Source organism: Babylonia areolata, chromosome 10, assembly GCF_041734735.1.
Source record: "Babylonia areolata isolate BAREFJ2019XMU chromosome 10, ASM4173473v1, whole genome shotgun sequence".
Lineage (NCBI taxonomy): Eukaryota > Metazoa > Mollusca > Gastropoda > Neogastropoda > Buccinidae > Babylonia > Babylonia areolata.
Genome location: NC_134885.1, coordinates 15,986,043 through 16,008,397, shown reverse-complemented (window position 1 = coordinate 16,008,397; position 22,355 = coordinate 15,986,043). Strand labels below are relative to the sequence as shown.

General features: G+C 45.9%; 1 protein-coding gene across 5 annotated transcripts in view; it reads right to left on the bottom strand.

The window, feature by feature from the left end:
* Nucleotides 1-22,355, bottom strand: part of LOC143286827 (1-phosphatidylinositol 4,5-bisphosphate phosphodiesterase delta-4-like) — a 135,485-nt gene that overhangs the window by 52,705 nt on the left and 60,425 nt on the right. The window contains exons 1-2 of one of the 5 annotated variants that reach the window (XM_076594643.1): nucleotides 10,373-10,813; nucleotides 7,489-7,861 (exon numbers count right to left, since the gene is read on the bottom strand). The exons of the other annotated variants lie outside the window; for them this stretch is intronic. Of the exons in view, the coding sequence (XP_076450758.1) occupies nucleotides 7,489-7,585 (97 nt within the window). The 5' untranslated portion in view covers nucleotides 7,586-7,861; nucleotides 10,373-10,813. Of the gene's footprint in view, nucleotides 1-7,488; nucleotides 7,862-10,372; nucleotides 10,814-22,355 lie in introns of those variants that run through there. 5 annotated transcript variants of the gene reach the window in all.

Here is a 22,355-nt window from a genome sequence, read left to right as displayed (position 1 = left end):
GGTTTCAGTTTCAGCTTCAGTTTCTCAATCAGGCGTCACTGCGTTCGGAAAAATCCATTTATGCAACACTACATCTACTAGGCAGATGCCTAACCAGCAGCATAACCCAACGCGCTTTGTCAAGCCTTCAATACACGCATGTATATTTGTGTAGCTATCAGACTGGCTTTTTTTTTCCACAGAATTGCCAGAGCACAACACTTTTGTTGCCATGGGTTCTTTTTCAGTGCGCAAAGTGAGTGCTGCACACGGTACCTCGGTTTATCGTCTCATACGAGTGACTAGACGATCGGTATAATTTTCCAGTTAAACTTAAGAGAAAGGGCGAGAGTGGGATTCGAACTTAGACCCTCACAGACTATGTATTGGCAGATGAGCGTTTTAACCATTCTGCCACCTTCCTCCTTTAGAAGGAAACCTGTAGTCACTGCCAGCCACTTTTCTTTGTTCTTGAACAGTTTCATGCATTGCCGTAATAACAATTTGCCGTTCAGTGGATACATTGCAAAACAACGGCGACATCCCACAGCTTGGAGAAATATTATTCATGAACACGTCTGAGAACTGTTAATGCGTGTGAGTGTGTGTTTTTCTGTCTTCCGTCGTTTCAAACTAAACAATATTACTAGTGACAGAAAAAAGACCACACTTCGTGAGTGTGTGTATGTGCGTGCGTGCGCGTGAGAGAGAGAGAGAGAGAGAGAGAGAGAGAGAGACTCCAGTATGGGTACGCGTTTGTTAACGTGAATATTCTTTTCAATGGTAGGCCAGGCTGTCAGTTTTTTCCTCCAATTAGTTGTTGGATTCTATAAATTATTTTGCGATCTCTCTCTCTCTCTCTCTCTCTCTCTCTCTCCCTCTCTCTCTGAGCATTCAGTTTCGTATCAGGTTTTCCTTCTTGGTTTTTTGGCTGGATGAGGCATGGTTTGTAGACCGTCCAGTGATGTGAGTGCTTGTTCATGTCTAGGAGAGCCGTGGTGTGCACTGGGAGTGCTCCTAGCGGGCAGACGCCTCTGGCTGAAGGCTTACAGCGGTTAATGCAGGATATTGCCACAGGCCAACAATAAAAGAAAAAGAAGGGTTGTTCCCATCGAGTAGATTAGCCCCACCAAGCGGTTAACATTGGGTGGGTCTGGACAAACGGAGGTCGAGGGGAGACAACCCTGTGGAAAACTTCTTGGCACTGGACAAATGCGCATCTCCCCAAACCTCCCTTTGGCATACGTGCGAATGTGTGTGTGTATTTGTTTGTCTGTGTATGTGTGTGTGTTTGAGACATGATGGATATACTGTACAGTGACAGACATGTGGATATACTGTGCAGTGACAGATATGAGGGATACACTGTACAGTGATAGACATGAGTGATACACTGTACAGTGACAGACATGAGTGATACAGTGTTCAAGAAGTGACAGACATAAGGGATATACTGTACAGTGATAGACATGAGGAATACAGTGACAGACATGAGGGCTACAGTGACAGGCATGAGGGATACACTGCACAGTGACAGACATGAGGAATACAGTGACAGACATGAGGGATACACTGCACAGTGACAGACATGAGGGATACACTGCACAGTGACAGACGTGAGGGATACACTGTACAGTGACAGACATGATGAATATAGTGACAGGCATGAGGGATACACTGCACAGTGACAGACATGACGAATACAGTGACACATATGAGGGATACACTGTACAGTGACAGACATGAGGGATACACTGCACAGTGACAGACATGATGAATATAGTGACAGGCATGAGGGATACACTGCACAGTGACAGACATGACGAATACAGTGACAGGCATGAGGGATACACTGTACAGTGACAGGCATGAGGGATACACTGCACAGTGACAGACATGAGGGATACAGTGACAGACATGAGGGATACACTGTACAGTGACAGACATGATGAATATAGTGACAGGCATGAGGGATACACTGCACAGTGACAGACATGACGAATACAGTGACAGGCATGAGGGATACACTGTACAGTGACAGGCATGAGGGATACACTGCACAGTGACAGACATGAGGGATACACTGTACAGTGACAGACATGAGGGATACACTGTACACGAAGTGACAGATATGAGGGATACACTGTACAGTAACAGACATGAGGGATACACTGCACAGTGACAGATATGAAGGATACACTGTACAAAAAGTGAGAGACATAAGGGATACACTGTACAGTGACATACATGAGGGATACATTGTACAGTGACAGACATGAGGGATACACTGTACAGTGACAGACATGAGGGATACACTGTACAAGAAGTGACAGACATAAGGGATAGAGTGACAGACATGAGGGATATATTGTACAGTGACAGACATGAGGGATAGAGTGACAGGGATAGAGTGACAGACATGAGGGATACACTGTACAGTGACAGACATGGTGGATACACTGTACAGTGACAGACATGAGGGATACACTGTACACGAAGTGACAGACATGGTGGATACACTGTACAGTGAAAGACATGAGGGACAGAGTGACAGACATGAGGGATGCACTGTACAGTGACAGACATGGTGGATACACTGTTCAGTGACTGACATGAGGGATACACTGTACAGTGAAAGACATGAGGGATAGAGTGACAGACATGAGGGATGCACTGTTCAGTGACAGACATGGTGGATACACTGTGTACAGTGACAGACATGAGGGATAGTGTGACAGACATGGTGGATACACTGTTCAGTGACAGACATGAGGGATAGAGTGACAGACATGTGGGATACACTGTACAGTGACAGACATGAGGGATACACTGTATAGTGAAAGACATGAGGGATAGAGTGACAGACATGAGGGATGCACTGTACAGTGACAGACATGGTGGATACACTGTGTACAGTGACAGACATGAGGGACAGTGTGACAGACATGAGGGATACACTGTACAAGAAGTGACAGACATGAGGAATACACTGCATTGTGACAGACATGAGGGATACACTGTACAGTGACAGGCATGAGGGATACATTGTACAGTGACAGATATGAGGGATACACTGTACAGTGACAGGCATGAGGGATACATTGTACAGTGACAGATATGAGGGATACACTGTACAGTGACAGGCATGAGGGATACACTGTACAGTGACAGATATGAGGGATACACTGTACAAGTAGTGACAGACATGAGGGTTACACTGTGTACAGTGACAGATATGAGGGATGTACAGTGGCAGATATGAGGGATACACTGTACAGTGACAGTCATGAGGGATACACTGCACATGGAACACAGAGGGGACAGGTGTGACTGAGTACAGCTTGGAGGGGAGAGGGTGGTGTAGGGGTAGACAGGCCTACGTAGTTGTGCGCATAACATTTTTGCATTTGTTGCTCTGTGTGTGTGTGTGTGTGTGTGTGTGTGTGTGTGTGTGTGTTAAATATAAGTGACCCTGTTTTAAGCGTACTGTGGTAGGCTATGTGGCTGATTGATCATCGGATTAATAGTTGAGTGGGTGACTTATCGGTAAACTCAATACACGGTTGTGACGCGGTCCTGCACACTGACGCGATCACTGAGTGTGTTGGTCCGAGGAAGGCTGGGTTAGCTTAACCTCTGACCCTGTTCTCCGACTTACAAGCCCTCTGGGGTAAACACGATTAATGGACAATATACACTACATGATACAATAGATAGATAGAATATACAAGTGCGCGAATGATAAATATAGACACATACACACTGAAGCACGCAATGTGAAAGACACACAATGACATACAGTGTTTGTACTGCCTCCTCGGTGTTGTGGTTGATATCAACAATGTGTACTGTATTAAAAACGAACGCTGTCCCCTGAGTCCTTTTTTGTGCATATGTACCTTGCTCTTGATAAAGACAACACACAGTTAGTGGCTTTATCTATGGCTGTAGTGTAGAGGACGAGACTGTGGGGTAGGACAGGACATAGTCCTGCTGAAGGCTCCATGAGAGAGAGACCCTGCACGATCGCTCTGCTGCACCTCATCTCAAAAGTGGACACCATGTCCCAACCGTTTATTTCTAACGGCAACAACGGAAACAGACACGGTAGGAGAGCCACAGACAGACATACAGACACACAGTCCGACAGACAAACCAACAGACAGGTATACTCAGAGACAGAATGAATGAATAAGATAATGAATGAATGACAGAGTCAGTGCAAAGAAAAGTGGGTCAACCGATGGATTATGCAAATAATACCAACATGAAATCGGAAGATTTAGACAAGACAGACAAATTTAGCCAATGTGGCACACACACACACACACACACACACACACACACAGAGAGAGAGAGAGAGAGAGAGAGAGAGAGAGAGAGATTACGAAAAGATATTTTACAGAATGAAAATATGATACAATGATGATGTAAATATACACAGAATTTCAAATTTTCAATTTCAACAATTGTAACAAATGGTGCTGGAGTATCGTGTATACATGCTGATGTTGTTGTTGCTGTTTTGTTTTTTGTTGTTGTTTTTTTAGAAATACTGGGGTTCACAAGAAAGTGATCAACCAACTGAAAAAGGTGTGGCTTCACAGAACGCAGTCAGGAAAAAGCCCTGGTGTTAAACTCGTGGATGACGACACGACTCAGCCAGCAGGGGCTGTGTGTTGGAATGGTGTTTCAAAAGCTTGGATCAAGCCATGTTTGGGACAGTCAGTCCACATGCAGTCAAGGTTCACAATCTTAGCCATGCCGTCACCAACAAACTACATTTTTGTGCGTTTTATTTCGAAAAAAAAAAGAAAAAGAAAAAAAAAGCTGATTTGTTTTAAACAAACTTTATTTGAAGAAAATAAATAAATAAAAGACGCAGCTATACCACAAAAAATCTGAAAATAAATCAAAATGAAAATTCAATAACAACAACAACGACGACAAAACAACAACCATAATAATAACAAGAACAATGATAATAACAACAAGAGAGGCAAGGCCTTCAAGACTCACTTGTGATACACTTTTAAAAAATCTAATCGTTAAAATGTGTTCTGTATTTGTTGTTATAAAGCTTCGCGTTTAAAGAAAAAAGTCCTCACCAGATTCGATCCCCTCGTGTTCGGGTGAGAAGAAACTGCCTTATCCATTACACTATCGTGGCTCCTTAACTGATGTTCTAAAATTTAACATTTGAACATACTTTTTTAAAGGGCGATAAATCAATTGCGGTATTCGCAGTGAGAACGCTGTTTAAATCATATTATTCTGGTGTATCTTGGGCATTCAAAAAATCTTTAAGGGCAATAAAAAAAAAAAAATTCTTTTTAATGGCCATCGCCGCAATCACACTGCATCATTTAGCCGTTTTCACTAGATCTAGATAGATGTACAAGTTTAGTTACACCCGCCGGGAATGTATAACACGGTCGATTCAATTTCTCTTTTATGTTCATTCTAGTTTTATAGTTTTATAGTTTTAAAGTTGATATGAAAATTAGTATTTTGTTAAACTAATAACATGTAGAGCCAAGTACAAGTACTTCTAAACGTCGTAAGAAGTGAAAAGGACTTCATTTTGAGAAAAGTCAAGACTGGAAAGTTTTTCGTTTCATCGTGATCAGTTCAAGGGTATTAACTCGCATGGTTTACAATTTTTAACTGTGAATTCCGACTGATTCCGCGGATATTTTTATGGCAGTTTGGGGCATAATCCAGTAAGTGATGAGGCGTTCACAAATCTTTCTCTGAATAAATATTTAACGGTCTCCTTCAACTTTCCATCACATGTTATCGTGTATTGTCCATTGAATATAGGATTGAACGGGCAGGTCAACAACTTGAAACAAAATGGCGTCGTTCGCGTTCGCGAAGAATATGAGCACGCGCTTTGAATGTGTATAAATATGTGTACGCAATTGATTTTTGCCCATGACCTTCAGGATTCAGCCAACAGATCTGTAAAGTCCACTCGTCGTACTGATTTTAGTATTTTCCGAAAAAGACCACTTGGGTGAATGAACATAGTGAAAGCCCTGTACACTGAGAGTAAAACACACAAGCTTTTTATGTATTGAGTATAATTTCAAAATGTAATGTTTAAGATGAGAAAGATCAGTTTAAAGCAAATTAAGTCCCCTAGCATTAATTACAGATTAATTTCCCTTTTTTATTATCTGCAACAAAACGTTTGCAAAATAAATAAAACTTCCATGCTTAGCAAAAGAAGTTCCTGTTTGAACAAAAAATGATAATAATGACTGCTCTTGTTGTTTTGTCAGAATATCAGATCAAAGTGCCAAGTTTAGAGAATACAAAAAATATAAATATAACAGTAAATGCAGTTTGCATATAACTAGGCTTCTTTTTTTTCTTTTTTCTTTTCTTTTTTGTGCCCATTCCAGAGGTGCAATATTGTTTTAAACAAGATGACTGGAAAGAACTGAATTTTTCCTATTTTTATGCCTAATTTGGTGTCAGCTGACAAAGTACTCGTATTTGCAGAGAAAATGTCAATGTTAAAGTTTACCACGGACACACACACACACACACACACACACGCACACACAACTGAACACCGGGTTAAAACACACTCACTTTGTTTACACAAGTGAGTCAATGATAATAAAACGATGAATATTGAACGGAACTCTTACTTATCAAAACCATTTCTTATGACCTTATGAAAATTAGAGCTGTTTTGGAATTACCTCAAAATATGAAAGGGTTGATACAGTGCCTACATTGTCAAAAATTAACAATGTACATTATTTCGTAAATAACTATGAAGAATACAAAGAAACTGGAGAAGATTTTTCATATCAATTTTTTTTTAATACCGACAACAACAAAAAACAACTTTAGGAGCAATATGAAACCGACGAAGTCCTTTCTGAAAGACGAACAATGTGAATACGTCAGTAAATTTTGTTCACCAGTGCCGTCAGAAAGTCGTCAGCTGGAGAGAATTGTTCAATACGTCTTGTACTGTTGTGTGTGTGTGTGTGTGTGTGTGTGTGTGCGTGTGTGTGCGTGCGTGCGTGCATGTGCGTACGTGCGTGCATGTGTGTGTGTGTGTGTGTGTGTGTGTGTGGATCAGAATCAATTTTGATGCCAATTAAACCTTAACAAGGTTAAAGAGATACGCAAGCAGAACCACACACAAAAAGTTATTTAACGATAAAATGATGAAATAAAACAAATAAAGTAAACAGGGAAGAATTACTTCATGCTTTGGTGTTTTTGGCAGCATTTAGTATTGATAAACTTTTCCAAACATTCCTACCAGTTTGTCAGTATCAGCTGACTGTGTGTGCGTGTGTGTGCGTGTGTGTGTGTGTGTGTGTGTGTGTGTGTGTGTAGAGAGGGATGGGGGGAGAGAGAGAAAGAGAGAGAGAGAGTAAAAAGCACTTATGGTTTATTGACAATCAAAATTGATTCTCTCTCTCTCACACACACGCGCGCGCGCGACTTTTCTCTAAGCAGGGGTGCACATGTACTCACTTATTTCATTGCTCATCAACCGGAAACGTTGTTCTGCTAAACGCCTCTCTTCCCACTCCTCCCAACGCTTGTTCGGTTTCTGCCTGTTCGCCGACATGGTGGCCTAAGGATCTTCACCCTCCGCAAGCCACCAAGACCACTGATCACACACACACACTGACTTCAACCAGACGGGACAGAATAACGCAGGCCTGTCAATTCAGTTTGCTGTCTCAAGCGGAGTGACGAGTGTTGCGCGCATTCTGTCCTTTAGCGAAACATAGCGTTTCCACAGCAGATTAGTGTGGCAGAAGACAACGCCAGCCAGCTGATACCTATGTGATCTGTTGAGGTGTACTGTAGTGGAGGTGTACTCAGAAGAGGTGTAGGCCTCCTGTAATAGAAGTGTACTGTATCGATATGCCAGGTCACAGTATCCGGGGTCAGGGCTCAACATACGTCATTTGGCAACACTGTTCGTTGAGAGAGAGAGAGAGAGAGAGAGTGTGTGTGTGTGTGTGTGTGTGTGCGTAGGTGTGTGTGTGTGTGTGTGTCCGTTCGTTCGTTCTTTTGTTTATGTCTATCCAAAATTGTAAATTTAGACGATGTGTGTGTGTGTGTGTGTGTGTGTGTGTGTGCGTGCGCGCGCGCGCACGCATGTGTGTTAAACTAACACCTTCCTGTTCATTTCAAGCCATGGAGAGAATCAGTCGAAGCTGGCCAAACTCAAAGTCACTCAGGCAAGAAAACTGAGCACATTCACTTTCAAAAGATTCAATCCCAATACGTTAACGAAACCCACAAGTCAGCGATAACGACTGATATCTCAAGACATCTCAGAGTGCCCACAGCCCAACTGTTGAACAATTTTGTTTCATCACAGTCCACACAATCAACAGTTGGTCCAATAGCGAGTCAACGGAAAATGGCCAAACGCCTGTCAACTATCTATACACCGGATCTAAAAGCACGCATCATCTCAGGTAGACATATTTCGTTTCACTGAATTTTACACACAGCATCAGCTCACATCGCTGTCAGCTTAGACCCAAAGAACACCGGACTCTGTGACAGAGTGACACACAGACGTCATCAGACCAGGTCAGTGTGACGCCTGTATCAGTGTGATATATCTGTATGATCAGTGTGATAAACTGCATTAGTGATAAGCTGTATCATTGTAATAGACTGTATCAGTTTGATCAGCTGTATCAGTTTGTATCAGTTTGATAAGCTGTATCAGTTTGTATCAGTTTGATAAGCTGTATCAGTTTGATAAGCTGTATCAGTTTGATAAGCTGTATCAGCTGTATCAGTTTGATAAGCTGTATCGTGTGCACCTCAGTGTCATAAAGTGATAAACTGTATTGGTGTGATACCTGCATCAGTGTGATTAGCGGTATCAGTATGATAAGCTGCATAAGTGTGATAAACCTTAGCATTGTGATTAGCGGTATCAGTGTGGTAAGTTGCATCCATGTAAAATGATCAGAGCGATAAACTGCATGAGTGATAAGCGGTATCAGTGTGATACTGTATTGCAGCGTATAAACTATATCAGTATGACGAGCTGTATCAGTGTGATAAGCTGTATTAGTGATAAGTGATACTGCATAAACTGTATTAGTGTAATCAGCTGTGTCAGTGATAAGCTGTGTCAGTGTGATATGGTGTAACAGTCATAAGCTGTATCAAAGTGATATGGTGTAATAGTCATAAGCTGTGTCAGTGTGATATGGTGTAACAGTCATAAGCTGTATCAAAGTGATATGGTGTAACAGTCATAGCCTGTATCAAAGTGATATGGTGTAACAGTCATAAGCTGTATCAAAGTGATATGGTGGAACAGTCATAAGCTGTATCAAAGTGATATGGTGTAATAGTCATAAGCTGTGTCAGTGTGATATGGTGTAACAGTCATAAGCTGTATCAAAGTGATATGGTGTAACAGTCATAAGCTGTATCAAAGTGATATGGTGTAACAGTCATAAGCTGTATCAAAGTGATATGGTGTAACAGTCATAAGCTGTATCAAAGTGATATGGTGGAACAGTCATAAGCTGTATCAAAGTGATATGGTGTAATAGTCATAAGCTGTGTCAGTGTGATATGGTGTAACAGTCATAAGCTGTATCAAAGTGATATGGTGTAACAGTCATAAGCTGTATCAAAGTGATATGGTGTAACAGTCATAAGCTGTATCAGTGTGATAAACTATCAGTGTGGTGAGCTGTGTCAGTGTGATATAAGCTGTGTCAGTGTGATAATAGATGTGTCAGTGTGATATAAGCTGTGTCAGTGTGGTGAGCTGTGTCAGTGTGATAATAGATGTGTCAGTGTGATATAAGCTGTGTCAGTGTGATATAAGCTGTGTCTACAAAATACTGAGGGTGACGTCCTAGTGAAGTGACGGAGACAACGTTTCACGCTCAAGTCCACCCACCCCCTGCAACCCCGATCATCGCCACCCCACGTCCCGGCCCAGTGCCAGTCTGTCCGTCACTATCGTGGAGAGGCGGGTTTTAAGCCGGCTGCTGATGACCACACCGACAGGTCAGCGTCAAGTCAGTCGTCACTGAGGGCATCAACCACCACTGTGCACGTCCCTCCATGGAGGAATACTGACTGTGTGTTCGTACTCAGACGTGCAGACACAGTGACTGGCGTTGCTCACGACCTGTTCCGTCTGTACCTGATCAGCATTAAACTCACATTCCATTCCCTGTTATCATTGTTGTCTCACAGCAACTGCGATAGACAGAAAGATTGTATCTTGAAAGAAGACACTGTTTCAGCCTTTCGGTTGGCCCAAAACCAGAACACAACAGCATGGTTTGCACAGATAGAATACATCAACCTTGCACAGACAGAATACATCAACCTTACACCGATAGAATACATCAACCTTGCAGCAGGCAGATATCACAGGTCCGTCTGGTCTCCCTGCTGTTCACGTGACGTGCTCACCCTGCAAAAGACCTGCTCACCGTTGTTTCCCTCAACTGTTGGTCTAAAAAGTCAGGGATCCTAAGCCTGTAACATGTAATCAGCTGCAAACAACAGACCCGAAGCAGACACGGTGTGCCAGGTCTTTCTAATGTCCGGATACAGACAGATCACCAGTGTATATAGCACAGCCCATTGTTACATCACGTCAGGGTTTTTACGTCCATTTCAAGGACACACAATCCACCCACCGTCACGACCACAGGCCGTGCAACACACAGAGCAACTAACACACAGAGCAACCAACACACGAGATTACGGGTTTGTCGTTGCGTCAGTTCTTATTGTCTTTTCCTGAAGCACCACTTCGTCACAGCGCAAATCCGACAGCACAGAACGGCCCTGATGGGCTCCTCGCCAGCTGAACTGACTTGAATAAACACTCCCCTTGGAGGGACCATGAAACAACAGCAGTCAGCATGACACACGTGTTGTCGGTGAGGGTGGGGGGAACAAGGTGTCTACCTTTGTGTTGTACCCCGCTAATCCAACCACTGCTGCTAATCCAGTCCCCGCTGCTAATCCAATCCCTGGTGCCCACACAGCGTGTCCAAACTGTTGACCCCTCCCCTCACTGCACCGGTGACGGTCAGTGCAGGAAGTGACTTCCAGGACGTGAAGAGAAGGCCGAGGTCACCACAGTCCACTATGTGTGCACTGGACACTGCACACCACGCCCCTCTTCCAGACACCTTTTCACTGTGTGTGCACTGGACACTGCACACCACGCCCCTCTTCCAGCCACCTGTCTACTGTGTGTGCACTGGACACTGCACACCACGCCCCTCTTCCAGCCACCTGTCTACTGTGTGTGCACTGGACACTGCACACCACGCCCCTCTTCCAGCCACCTGTCTACTGTGTGTGCACTGGACACTGCACACTGGACACTGCACACTGGACACTGCACACCATGCCCCTCTTCCAGACACCTTTTCACTGTCGTCACCAATCGGCAACAGATCACACTGTCGTTTTGGGTGGGGGTCAGGAAGGCGGGGTTGACAGTTGTACACACTATCGTTGCTGTGATCACTGAGTCAGTAACGGACAGACTGGGAGGCATGCAGACTGAATACTGAACCTAAAAATCCTCCTGCACTCTGGCCCACTGTTTGTCACAAAATGGCAATGATCTACAACGACATAGGCCATCTCTCTCTCTCCCTCTCTCTCTCTCTTTTTTTTTTTTTTTTTTTTTTTCTCTCGCACGCGCGTGCACACACACACACACACCCCGACGTTCGCCGAACGTAATCCGCTGTGCAGGAAGGGGGTGACAGGCCACTAGTGTGGAGGACCAGCCACGCAGGGAAGAGGAACAGAGCCTGTTTCACACAGGTCAGCACGATTGACCTTCACACACATATACACATACATACACTGCACTGCATTCAGATCGGCTGGTGTTCCATTTCAGCCCATTGCACGGGGTGTGTGCTGACACGGTGGTTGTGCTGTCAGTGTGTGGGTCGTGTCGCTCCCTTCTGTGTCCTCCCCCACCACACCACCTGTCTCCCCTTCACACCCACTTCTGTCTGTGTGTACTTTGTTCTTTTCGTTAAATTGGCTTTAGTGTATGTTCACTATAAGGTGATTTAGAATACACGCTGGAAAAAATACAAAAAATACACACAAAAAAGGATGGCGCTGTAGTATAACGACGCGCTCTCCCTGGGGAGAGCAGCCCGAATTTCACACAGAGAAATCTGTTGTGATAAAAAGAAATACAAATACAAATATGTGTTCACTCATTCCAACACACACACACACACACACACACACACAATGGGTGGAGGTCGGTGGGGATGTGAGAGGTAGACAAAAGGAAGCTGGTGGTGACGTTGGGAAGGGGGTGGGTAGAGAAGGCATTTGTCACATTACCGTTAAAAGGACATGAAATAAGTAGGTACATCCTCAGCGATTAGTGTTACACATGTTGGGAATCATACAGGAGTCATTGAATATCACCGTACCCTGTGCTTTTATGTTCCCCTGTTATACTGAAATGTGAGGACTGGACAGTCAAATAATAATGGTGCACTTAAATAATGCTGGAGCAATAACTGGTGATATTTTAAGACATTTTGTGTTCCAAGCGCTTATGTTTAATTCATAGATACTAATTTATTTATACTGTGGACAAGAGAACGTTTCACTGTGACTGATAAAAAAAAAATCATGACGTAGTCTATCAATATCAGTAAAGTGCGCAGTCACCAACCAACAAAAAATACCCAGTTGTCAGTGACAATGCTTGGTCAGTTATTACCGTGAGCCGGAAACTTTAGTCATGGTTTCGAAACACTGTTTATCATTAATTCCTTTTCATCCCTTCTCACGGAAACATAACTCGAAAAGCAAGCATTGTGTGTGTGTGTGTGTGTGTGTGTGTGTGTGTGTGTGTGTGTGTGAGTGAGAGAGAGAGAGAGAGAGAGAGAGAGAGAGAGAGAGAGAAATTTGCTAGTAACAAATGTTTTTCGCTGTGGGTTCCTTGTACATGTGCTGAGTGCATGATTGTTGCGCGTGGGATTTTGGTCATATGGTATATAAGTAAATGCTGTATACTGCAGCAGGTATAGTATAGTATAGTATAGTATAGTATAGTATAGTATAGTATAGTATAGTAGATACTGTGCAGACTCTGCTGATCTCGAGTCGGACTCGCTAGTCATTGGCGTGCCTGAGGTCGAAGAGCGCTGGCCACATGGGCAACTGGGGTGATCAGGATCCAACTGTCCCACAGTCATACGGGCAGAGGGCAACCAGTAGACCAGACACACGGCTCTGATTAATAACTGTATACTGCTGGTATAAGTAGCGATGTTCTTACTCCGACTTGTAGGCCTTGCGTGCCGTTTTTATGTCTTTTCAGTACAGACCACAGCCTGTTCATTAATGATGACAGTAAAATAATGGCACAGTCCCCCTTGAATCGGCTGAGAGACAACGCCTCACGTAGTGATGGCGGTGATGCGGTATGGTTGGTTGGGGTCTAACCAATGGACGGGGTGGCCAAGGTCGCCAACACCTCCCCGTGGCTTTCGAACTCAGCTGACCTGATGGTCTGATGGCTGCGCCGATTTCCGTCCTCGCCAGCGAAGGCGTCCAGCGCTTCTGACCTCGTTCAAGTCTGCCACTGCACAGGGAGTGGACGGACCCCGCTCATCACTCTCCTGTACTTTGCACAAAGGCGGAATCTATGTCCAGGATGGCTGTGGCCTCCAGGCGGTGGTGGCTCGTGGCTGCAGTTGCTCATTTTGCTGGTGGTTGTCTGGGTGTTGCTGGGAAGGAAGGTGGCAGATTGGTAAAGACGCTCATCTGCCAATACTGTGTGTGAGGGTCTGAGTTCGATTCCCGCGCTCGCCCTTTCTCTCGAGTTTGATCGGAAAAAGTATACTGAGCGTCTTGTCATTACGGCTGAGACGATAAACCGAGGTCCCGAGTACAGCATGCACTTGGTGCACTGAAAAAGAACCCACGGCAACAAAAGAGTCATGGAAAACTGATTCTGTGGTAGAAATCCCCTCTGATAGGTACATAAATATATATGCATCAAGTCAAGGCCTGACTAAGCGCGGTGCGTTATGCTGCTGGTCAGGCATCTGCCCAGCAAATGTGGTGTTGCGTACATGGATCTGCCTGAATACAGTGATGCCTCCTTCGGACTGAAACTGAAACTGAAACGGAACGTGCAGGTCGTCCGCGGAGCATGAAGACTGGATGTTAGATGGCTCTGGAGACGGCTCAGTTCATATCCACTACCTCCTGCAGCAACAGTTTGACTTCAGCAGCGACTTTCACCTCACGGTGCTTCACACCAACGCCATGAACAACGGACTTCTGCAGTGACTTTTTTTTCAATACTTGGAACACACATGTGGGTTTTTTTTAATGGGGGTTGTTGAAGTTGTTGTTGGCGATAGTGGTGGTGGTGGTGGTGGTGGTGGTGTGTGTGTGTGTGTGTGTGTGTGTGTGTGTGTGTGTGTGTGTGTGTGTGTGCGTGCGCACGTGTGTGTGTGTGTGTGTGTGTGTGCGTGTGTGTGTGAAAAAGCATGACTACCTTGACGTCATGAAGACCATGTCCGGTCTGCTGGAAAGTCGGATGGTGACATCGCGGAAGATTTGTTATTTCTTCACACTGTTATTACTTTTCTACCGCCAGCACATCAACGAGCCAGACCAGACAGATTGTACACAGATACCATGGGTCCACCAGAACCGATCCCCACCCCCAGACTGAGAAAGGCTGACACGCTTCCAAGACACAGGGTGCTGTTTGCTTTCTGAACTTTGACCCCGTCAACATCTGCTCGGCTGTGCCAGCATGAAGGAAGAGTGTTTGGAAGATGAGGGTGGAGGAGGGGAAGGGAAGAGGCAATGTGCGATACACATGGCTGTCAATGGACGTGCTTTAAATCCTGTCACCGTAACCCTTTAGGAACTACTGGTTGCCTCTGAAAACCATATTGTTTCAAACACACACACACACACACACACACACACACACACACACACACACACACACACACACACACACGAACGCGTCATGGCCCTTACAAAAGAGAAAAAGATCAAGTGACGATGCACTGTCATTTGCTGAAACAGATAGCCCAGTCCTCTACAGAAGTCTAAGAAGTCTACAGTCCCTCCACTCCTGGTCCCTAAAGAGACAATCAGTCAGTGACAGCTCAACTTACCCTGGCAGCTGGGGGATCACCACTGATCAGCTGACCCATGTCAACACTGAGGGGGTGAGGTCCCCATATGGGCTGACAGGCTACAATGCAAAGGAAAGGTAAACTTCCACAGCGTGTCTTCAGGCCATACCTCACTTCAACTCATTGTTCTTTGGGTAAATCAACAGGACACGGTCAGCCTATACAGTGTTCATGATTTAAGAAAGTTGAGAATTGTTGTGTTCCCTGTACGCCGTCCACGAAATGTTCTGGTCTGCCTTTCTTTCTTTGTTTTTCTTTCGTTGGTTAGTTAGTTTGTTCTCCCTCCCTCCATAATACTGAAGAATCAATTTCCTGTCCTTGTTTTCCTATCCTCCCAGAGGATGTCCTCCTGGATGTGGTCGTGGTCTACAGTGACTCAGTGGCCCTGGCATCTATGCTGACGGGAGCCCCTTGCCCCTGGTGCAGGGCCACTCAACCACACAGGTCAAGGGGCAGACGTCAAAGAGTGATCAACCATACAGGTCAAGGAGCAGAGGTCAAAGAGTGATCAACCACACAGGTCAAGGGGCAGAGGTCAAAGAGTGATCAACCACACAGGTCAAGGGGCAGAGGTCAAAGAGTGATCAACCACACAGGTCAAGGGGCAGACGTCAAAGAGTGATCAACCACACAGGTCAAGGAGCAGACGTCAAAGAGTGATCAACCACACAGGTCAAGGGGCAGAGGTCAAAGAGTGATCAACCATATATGTCAAGGAGCAGAGGTCAAAGAGTGATCAACCGCACAGGTCAAGGAGCAGAGGTCAAAGAGTGATCAACCGCACAGGTCAAGGAGCAGAGGTCTAAGAGTGATCAACCAGACTCTCGTGGCTAAGGGATCACAGGGCTGACAACTCTAACCTGTAAAACACCCATTTGTCACTGTGGCAGAGATCAACGGCCATACCTGGGGTGAGCTGGCAAAGACAACATGAGGATGTGCTGTCCAGTTGTTCAGTTAATAGACAGGTTGGTCAGTCCACTACACAGTTGATGTAGGATTCCCAAGTCTAACCCCAAATCCCACGTTGAACAGTAGTGAGGTTACCCGAGCCTGATCGTTGGCACATTATCGATCATTAAACATCGGACCAGTTGTGACAAACTGTTCATTTCTGGCTTCTCCTTGAAGGTGACAGAAATGTCAACAACAGTCCAAGAAGGATTCGTTGCACAGCTGTCTCTTTGCAGTAGCGTGTTTCATCCGGGCACTGCATGCAATACGTCACTGAAAACTGACTTTGTTTTTCTTTGTATCCTGAAAGCACAAAGCTAGCAAAACCCAAATGCTCAGTGCTATGAACACATGCTGTTGTTTTTGTCGTATGTACCAGTCCATCAGAGCTGGTCTTCCACACTAAGGAACCCTTCACAGACTGAAGCATGGTACCGCCATTAGCCAGCAGACACCGCCGCCAGGCCGCCAGTCATCCCGGCCATCAATATCATCTCCAGCATCAATATTAACATCAACATCATCTCCAGCATCAATATTAACATCAACATCATCTCCAGCATCAATATTAGCAACGACATCAACATCAACTCCAGCATCAATATTAGCAACGACATCAACATCAACTCCAGCATCAATATTAGCAACGACACCAACATCAACTCCAGCATCAAGATTAACACCAACATCAACTCCAGCATCAATATTAACATCAACATCAACACCAGCATGAGCCACACAGGGGTTAAGAGACGGGTCAAAGACTGACGTCCACAGACACACAGCACGGACTGACACAGACACACAGCACAGACTGACGTCCACAGACACACAGCACGGACTGACACAGACACACAGCACAGACTGACGTCCACAGACACACAGCACGGACTGACGTCCACAGACACACAACACGGACTGACGTCCACAGACACACAGCACAGACTGACGTCCACAGACACACAGCACGGACTGACGTCCACAGACACACAGCACAGACTGACGTCCACAGACAAAACAGCACAGAATGACGTCCACAGACACACAGCACAAACTGACGTCCACAGACACACAGCACAGTCTGATGTCCACAGACACACAGCACAAACTGACGTCCACAGACACACAGCACAAACTGACGTCCACAGACACACAGCACAGAATGACGTCCACAGACACACAGCACAGAATGACGTCCACAGACACACAGCACAAACTGACGTCCACAGACACACAGCACGGACTGACGTCCACAGACACAAAGCACAAACTGACGTCCACAGACAAAACAGCACAGAATGACGTCCACAGACACACAGCACAGAATGACGTCCACAGACACACAGCACAAACTGACGTCCACAGACACACAGCACGGACTGACGTCCACAGACACACAGCACAAACTGACGTCCACAGACACACAGCACAGAATGACGTCCACAGACACACAGCACGGACTGACACAGACACACAGCACAGAATGACGTCCACAGACACACAGCACAGTCTGATGTCCACAGACACACAGCACAGAATGACGTCCACAGACACACAGCACAGTCTGATGTCCACAGACACACAGCACAGACTGACGTCCACAAAAACACAGCACGGACTGACACAGACACACGACACAGAATGACGTCCACGGACATACAGCACAAACTGACGTCCACAGACACACAGCACAGACTGACGTCCACAGACACACAGCACGGACTGACACAGACACACATCACAGATTGACGTCCACAGACAAACAGCACAGACTGACACAGACACACAGCACAGACTGACGTCCACAGACACACAGCACAGACTGACACAGACACACAGCACAGACTGACGTCCACAGACACACAGCACGGACTGACACAGACACACAGCACAGACTGACGTCCACAGACACACACCACAGACTGACGTCCACAGACACACTGCACGGACTGACGTACACAGACACACAGCACAGATTGACACAGACACACAGCACAGACTGACAGAGACACACAGCACAGACTGACGTCCACAGACACACGGCACGGACTGACGTCCACAGACACACAGCAGAGATTGACACAGACATACAGCACGGACTGACACAGACATACAGCACAGACTCACGTCCACAGACACACAGCACATTCTGACGTCCACAGACACAGCACAGACTGACACAAACACACAGCACAGTCTGACGTCCACAGACACACAGCACGGACTGACGTCCACAGACACACAGCACAGACTGAAACAGACACACAGCACAGACTGACGTCCACAGACACACAGCACGGACTAACGTCCACAGACACACAGCACAAACTGACATCCACAGACACACAGCACGGACTGACGTCCACAGACACACAGCACAGACTGACACAGACACACAACACAGACTGACGTCCACAGACACACAGCACAGACTGACACAGACACACAGTACGGACTGACACAGACACACAGCAAAGACTGACGTCCACAGACACACAACACAGACTGACGTCCACAGACACACAACACAGACTGACGTCCACAGACACACAGCACAGACTGACACAGACACACAGCACGGACTGACACAGACACACAGCACAGACTGACGTCCACAGACACACAACACAGACTGACGTCCACAGACACACAGCACAGACTGACACAGACACACACCACGGACTGACACAGACACACAGCACGGAATGACGTCCACATACACACAGCACAGACTGACGTCCACAGAAACAGAGCATAGACTGACACAGACACACAGCACAGACTGACGTCCACAGAAACACAGCACGGACTGACACAGACATACAGCACAGACTGACGTCCACAGACACACAGCACAGACTGACGTCCACAGACACACATCACAGACTGACACAGACACACAATACAGACTGACGTCCACAGACATACAGCACAGACTGACACAGACACACAGCACAGACTGACGTCCACAGACACACAGCACAGACTGACACAGACACACAGCACAGACTGACGTCCACAGACACACAGCACAGACTGACACAGACACACAGCACGGACTGACACAGACACACAGCACGGACTGACACAGACACACAGCACGGACTGACGTCCACAGACACACAGCACAGACTGACACAGACACACAGCACAGACTGACGTCCACAGACACACAGCACAGACTGACACAGACACACAGCACGGACTGACACAGACACACAGCACGGACTGACGTCCACAGACACACAGCACGGACTGACACAGACACACAGCAGTCTGACGTCCACAGACACACAGTACAAACTGACGTCCACAGACACACAGCACGGACTGACACAGACACACAGCACGGACTGACGTCCACAGACACACAGCACGGACTGACACAGACACACAGCACGGACTGACACAGCCACACAGCACAGACTGACGTCCACAGACACACAGCACAGACTGACGTCCACAGACACACAGCACGGACTGACACAGACACACAGCACGGACTGACACAGACACACAGCACGGACTGACACAGCCACACAGCACAGACTGACGTCCACAGACACACAGCACAGACTGACGTCCACAGACACACAGCACAGACTGACGTCCACTGACACACAGCACAGATTGACACAAACACACATCACAGACTGACGTCCACAGACACACAGCACAGACTGACACAAACACACAGCACAAACTGACGTCCACAGACACACAGCACAGACTGACACAAACACACAGCACAGACTGACCGTCGTCCACAGACACACAGCACGGACTGACACAAGACACACAGCACGGACTGACACAAGACACACAGCACAGACTGACGTCCACAGACACACAGCATGGACTGACGTCCACAGACACACAGCACAGTCCCGGCTGAACCACATGGGGGTAAGAGACGGGTCACAGAGAACAGCAGGTGCGTGTCTGCCGGGCCTTTGTCCTCAGCACCCCTACAGTCATCAGGCACAGACGATGGCTTCACGAACCCCCTACATACCCAACCTGAGTGGAGTGTTCAGTCAGGCGTGGGTGATCGATGTGTTTTTGAAGGAGTTTCCGCCCACCTTGTGCACCAAAAGATCGATACCGGATCGATAGGCTACCGAAGGCGTCACGTCCGGCTCTCTCTCTCTCTCTCTCTCTCTCTCTCTCTCTCTCTCTCTCTTTCTCTCTCTCTCCCTCCCTCCCTCTCTGGCTTTAGATCAACACAGCAGCAATATTGAATGGAAAGAGGCAGAGTGAAGTGTGGGGACCAAGAGAGAGAGGTAAGGGGTGAAGCTGGTGGGAAGGGTGGACTGAAGACCTGTAATCAGTTGCCAAAAGAAAGGGGGCGCGATTTTAGCCTGTGATATGCAGACAGCTGCAGAGACAGACAGCGACGAAACTAAGAAAAATTTGTCACCAGGGTGTTGAGATAAGCAAACTTGCCCTGAGGTATTGAAAGAAGGAAAAATAATGGGCAAGGGGCATAAAAATCATAACATTAAAAAAATATTACATCAACAAGAAATGAACAAAAATGAATCACCAAATGACGCATAAACCAGCATAAACCCTGCTCGCTTGAGATTCATGAGTAAAACAGAGTTTTGATGAAAAACAAATCTGGCGGTACTTGTTGGGAGAGAGGAGTGGGAGATGTGGGTTGGGGTGGAAAGACAAAGACACAGGAAAAACTGAACAGAGACGAGGATGACTTCCAAGGAACTAACTCTTGATGAGCACAAGATGTTTGTGGACGTAGGCCTAACATACACAGTGGGTCTGACCCGCACTGTGTCAGTCAGTGGGTGTGTTCTTTGACACTGCAACATGGCGTGATGGGAACCTGATCACTTGCTTCTGTTTCTCCTTTAGGTAGCGAGAAGAAAAGTGCTACTGCAAATCTGATGTGATAAAAAGAAATACAAATACAGTACAGTAGTAGTAGTAGTAGTGTGTGTGTGTGCGTGTATGTGTGTGTGTGCGTGTGTGCATGTGGTGTGTGCGTGTGCGTATGTCTGTCTGTCCGTCTGTGTGTGTTGCTCACATCAATAGCAGTTAAACACAAAATTCTGTTTCCATCACTAATTCAGTGTGAAAGACAAGGGGGTGGAAACATTGTGTAATTCCTACAACTTTAGTTGGGTTTTTTGTTTGTTTGTTTGTTTGTTTGTTTGTTTGTTTGTTTGTTTGTTTGTTTTTCTCTCAAGGCCTGACTAAGCGCGTTGGGTTACGCTGCTGGTCAGGCATCTGCTTGGCAGATGTGGTGTAGTGTATATGGATTTGACCGAACGCAGTGACGCCTCGAGCTACTGATACCGATACTGATACAACATAAAAGACTGCATGAGTTTGGCTTTAAACAAGACACAGAGAGAGAGAGAGAGACAGAGACAGATACAGAGAGAGACAGAGACAGACACAGAGAGAGAGAGACTGACATGTTTTATTGTCCATTCAGCTTCAAGTTAAAGCTGTGTGGACAATAGGGTCAGAATTTCGATGACGATTGAAGACATATGAAACAACACTTTTTTTTTACTTCATAGTAACACATGCGCACAGACACAGACACGTACGGATACAGACAGACAGACACGGACAGACAGACAGACTTGGACAGACATGCACAGACAGACAGACAGACACAGACAGACAGACAGACACAGACAGACACAGACACACACACACACACACACACACACACACACACACACACTCACTCACTCACTCACTCACTCACTCACTTACACACAAAAAACAACCACGCGAATGCACAGAAGTCCATAAACAGGATCATCGTGAATTCGACAGTTGATCAATCATCTGTTTTTTAACATTCATCGCTTCTGCTGTGAATTTAGCTACTCCCTTTATTGCTGTTTCATTGTTGCTGAAGAGCAGATTGAAAAGGTTGGGTTGTTGTTAAAAGCGTTTAATGCATGACAGTTTTTACGTTTGTCTGCTGCATAGGCAGTACACTGAAATAGAAAAAGCATTTCGCTTTCTCCGTCATTTCCACAAGAAGGACAAATCATTTCATTTAAACAATTTTCACTGAAGTACTATTGCTTACAACTCTTCAGTGCACTTACTCTCAACCTAAACCGTACATGGTTAACCTTGTGCCATTTTTCAGTAAAAAGTGATAAATATTTTTCTGTCTGAAAAAACATTTTTAAAAGAACGAAACCATCTATACCGATC